At 39.5% G+C, this 4,247-nt stretch overlaps 1 protein-coding gene across 1 annotated transcript; it reads right to left on the reverse strand.

Moving 5' to 3' along the window:
* Positions 1–1,210: 1,210 nt before the first annotated feature.
* On the reverse strand, positions 1,211–1,444 carry LOC122897230 (signal transducer CD24-like). The gene has a single exon (XM_044235416.1). The coding sequence runs from the start codon at positions 1,442–1,444 to the stop codon at positions 1,211–1,213; it is 234 nt and encodes a 77-aa protein (XP_044091351.1).
* Positions 1,445–4,247: the final 2,803 nt, after the last annotated feature.

The following is a 4,247-nucleotide window of genomic DNA, read 5'->3' on the forward strand; positions in this document are numbered from 1 at the left end:
ATCAGTGTGTGACCATGCGAACAAAAGACCTTAGAGTGTCTATTTTTAAAAAGCGTTCTGTGCATCGAGGAAGTTGTAAAAAGATTTACTTGCCAGAATCAAGCCCACTTTAGGCTTAGGACCAGGTTCTAACTATCTAAAGATACTGACTAGCAGAAAGTATTCCAAATGTGGGTATTCTGATTCAGAGTTTAAAAAAAAAAAAGTATTTACAGAAAAGAGTATAAAATTTTCCCAAATTTAATGTAAGCTTCCAGTCTTCACTTCCCAAATACTTGATTTACAATTTTGGCTTCTGCGCACATTTTGCCTTTTTAATTTCAAGATTTGTTGATTTTACCTTCAAAACAGATCATTTTTTAAATTACAAAATATTCAACATATGCAGAAATGAAAAGCATTTTGAAGTTAGCGGAGGTCAATGTTCCTCTACTCTTTGGAATCAGTTTAGTTAAATGACTCTGGCACTCTTGAATACGAGTAAGTGATCAGTATATAAGCAAAATTTACTCATTATGTTAATCGGGGGGTAGATTCCAATCCATCATTGCCCTGAAACATGTCAATTAATATATAAAAAAATCAAATGCAATATCAAATTCAAAGACTCAGAGGAAAGAGTTCAGTTCCCAAGAAACAGTGATAGCTTAACAAGGTAAAACTTTTTATCTAGAGTACACAGGCATTAAGTTAGTACTGCTAAAACAATGCATTGAGGATTTACAGTAACTCCTGGAAGTTCCTTCTAATGTACGAATAAATAGAATGAGGGAAGCTTTCTGTATTAACTGTTTTCAATGGCCTTGAAGATTTAATGAACCGAATGAAAACTGAATGAGTTCACATCTCATCTTTTACATCTAGGTAAGATAAAATCTAGTCTCGTTTTCAAGGTAGAATTTTACATGTCCATACTTCTTAAGCCACATTTAAAGAAATTATCTCTTAACTAATCTTGGATGTTGTCTCTTCATCTTGTACATGGAACTCCAGCAGATTTAATAGACATTCATCATCTAGTCAAACCCTTTACATGTTCTTCAAACCAATCAAATTTGGGATCCTCAAACATTTTCAGTGTCAATAAAATAAGGTGTGGAATTAGCAGATACGATGAAGACCTGTTTTTCCTTGTCACACTGGATGTCTAGACGCCATTTGGACTGGGTTTAGAAGATGGGGAAGTATAGATGTTTTTGGCCCGAGTCTTTTAACAGTAGAGCTGTAGAAGGGAGAACGAGATTGCAAAGAGACTGGCTGTTGACTGCAGAGCACCGCCAGTTGGTGTGGTGGTGGTATTAGCTGGATTGGGAGCAGTCGAGGTACTCTGGGAGGAGTTGTTTGCAGCTGTCATATTTGTTGTATTTGAATAAATCTGCGTGGGTAGGAGCAGCGCCAGAAGCAGCAGCCCCAGTCCGAGCCTGGCCACCATCCCTCTGCCCATGTCCGCTACGTCGGCGTTGGTGCGCGGTGCGTCTCACTGGATGCGGGGTGAGTGGAGAACCGCTGGCTCCGGGCGGGCGCAGGCAAGGTGGGGCGATCCTTTACCTCTTTAGTTAGGTTTATTCCCAGGTATCTTATGGTTCTTGGTGCTATAGTAAATGGAATCGATTCTCTAATTTCCCTTTCTGTATTTTCATTGTTAGTGTATAAGAAAGCCACTGATTTCTGCACATTGACTTTGTATCCTGCCACGTTGCTGAATTGCTGTATGAGTTCTAGTAGTTTGGGGGTGGAGTCTTTTGGGTTTTCCATATAAAGAATCATGTCATCTGCGTAGAGAGAGAGTTTGACTTCTTCATTACCAATTTGGATACCTTTTATTTCTCTCTGTTGTCTGATTGCTGTTGCTAGGACTTCTAATACTATGTTGAAGAAGAGTGGTGAAAGTGGGCATCCTTGTCTTGTTCCTGATCTCAATGGGAAGGCTGCAAGCTTTTTCCCATTGAGGATGATATTTGCTGTGGGTCTTTCATAGATAGATTTGATGAGGTTCAGGAATGTTCCTTCTATCCCTATACTTTGAAGCGTTTTAATCAGGAACGGATGCTGGATTTTGTCAAATGCTTTTTCTGCATCAATTGAGAGGACCATGTGGTTCTTCTCTCTTCTCTTATTCATTTGTTGCATCACGTTGACTGATTTGCGAATGTCGAACCATCCTTGTAGCCCAGGGATGAATCCCACCTGATCATGGTGGATAATCTTTTTAATGTGCTGTTGGATCCTGTTGGCTAGAATCTTGTTGAGAATCTTAGCATCCATATTCATCAGTGATATTGGTCTGAAATTCTCCTTTTTGTTAGGGTCTTCGCCTGGTTTGGGGATCAGGGTAATGCTGGCTTCATAGAAAGAGTCTGGAAGTTTTCCTTCTGCTTCAATTTTTTGAAACAGCTTCAGGAGAATAGGTGTTATTTCTTCTTTGAAGGTTTGGTAGAATTCCCCAGGGAATCCGTCAGGTCCTGGGCTCTTGTTTTTTAGGAGGTTTTTGATCACTGCTTCAATCTCGTTACTAGATATTGGTCTATTTAGGTTGTCAATTTCTTCCTGGTTCAATTTTGGGAGTTTATAGTTTTCCAGGGATGCATCCATTTCATCAAGGTTGCTAAGCTTATTGGCATATAACTGTTGATAATAACTTCTGATGATTGTTTCTACTTCCTTGGTGTTAGTTGTGATCTCTCCCTTTTCATTCATAATTTTATGAATTTGGGCTTTCTCTCTTTTCTTTTGGATTAGTGTAGCCAGTGGCTTATCGATCTTATTGATTCTTTCAAAAAACCAGCTTCTAGTTTCATTGATACGTTCTACTGTATCTCTGGTTTCTCCCTCATTGATCTCAGCTCTAATCTTGATGATTTCCCTTCTTATGTGTAGAGTTGGTTTGATTTGTTGTTGATCCTCCAGTTCTTTAAGGTGTAGAGACAGCTGGTGTGTTCTAGATTTTTCAATTTTTTTGAGCGAGGCTTGGATGGCTATATATTTTCCCCTTAGGACCGCCTTTGCTGTATCCCATAGGTTTTGGACTGAAGTGTCTTCATTCTCATTGGTTTCCATAAATTCTTTCAGTTCTTCTTTGACGTTCTGGTTGATCCAAGCATTCTTAAGCAAGGTGGTCTTTAGCTTCCAGGTGTTTGAGTTCCTTCGGAACCTTTCCTTGTGATTGAGCTCCAGTTTCAAAGCATTGTGATCTGAGAATATGCAGGGAATAATCTCAGTCTTTTGGTATCGGTTGAGTCCTGATTTGTGACCCAGTATGTGGTCTATTCTGGAGAAGGTTCCATGTGCACTTGAGAAGAATGAGTATTCTGTTGTTTTAGGGTGGAATGTTCTGTATATATCTATGAGGTCCATCTGGTCCAATGTGTCATTCAATGCTCGTTTCTTTATTGATTTTCTGCTTCGATGATCTGTCTAATTCTGAGAGAGGCGTGTTAAGATCTCCTACGATTAGTGTATTCATATCAACATGACTCTTATCTTGATTAACAGTTTTCTTATGTAATTGGCTGCTCCCATATTGGGGACATAGATATTTACAATTGTTAGATCATCTTGGTGGATAGTCCCTTTAAGGATTATGTAGTGTCCTTCTGTATCTCTGACTACAGTCTTTAGTTTAAAATCTAATTTATCTGATATGAGAATCACTACCTCTGCCTTCTTTTGAGGTCCATTGGCATGAAAGATGCTTCTCCATCCCTTCACTTTAGTCTGTGTGTATCTTTAGGTTCAAGATGGGTCTCGTAGAAAACATATGGATGGGTCCTGTCGTTTTATCCAATCTGCAACACTGTGCCATTTTATGGGTGCATTTAGGCCATTCACATTGAGAGTGATTATTGATAGAAACCTTTTTTTTAAGATTTTATTTATTTATTTGACAGAGAGAGATCACTAATAGGCAGAGAGGCAGGCAGAGAGAGAGAGAGAGGAGGAAGCAGGCTCCCTACTGAGCAGGGAGCCCGATGCGGGACTCGATCACAGGACCCTGAGATCATGACCTGAGCCAAAGGCAGTGGCTTAACCCACTCAGCCACCCAGGCGCCCTGATAGTAATCTTTTATATTGACATTGAGTTACCTTTGAAGTCTTTCTTTCTGTAGACTGTCTCTATATTTCTGTTCAATGCTATTCTTGGGATTTTTCCTCTTTTATAGAACCCCCCTTAATATTTCCTGCAGTGTCGGCTTGGTGGTTGCATAGTCTTTTAAGCCTTGCCAGTCTTGGAAACTCTTTATCTCTCC

This window comes from Neovison vison, chromosome X, assembly GCF_020171115.1.
Source record: "Neovison vison isolate M4711 chromosome X, ASM_NN_V1, whole genome shotgun sequence".
Lineage (NCBI taxonomy): Eukaryota > Metazoa > Chordata > Mammalia > Carnivora > Mustelidae > Neogale > Neogale vison.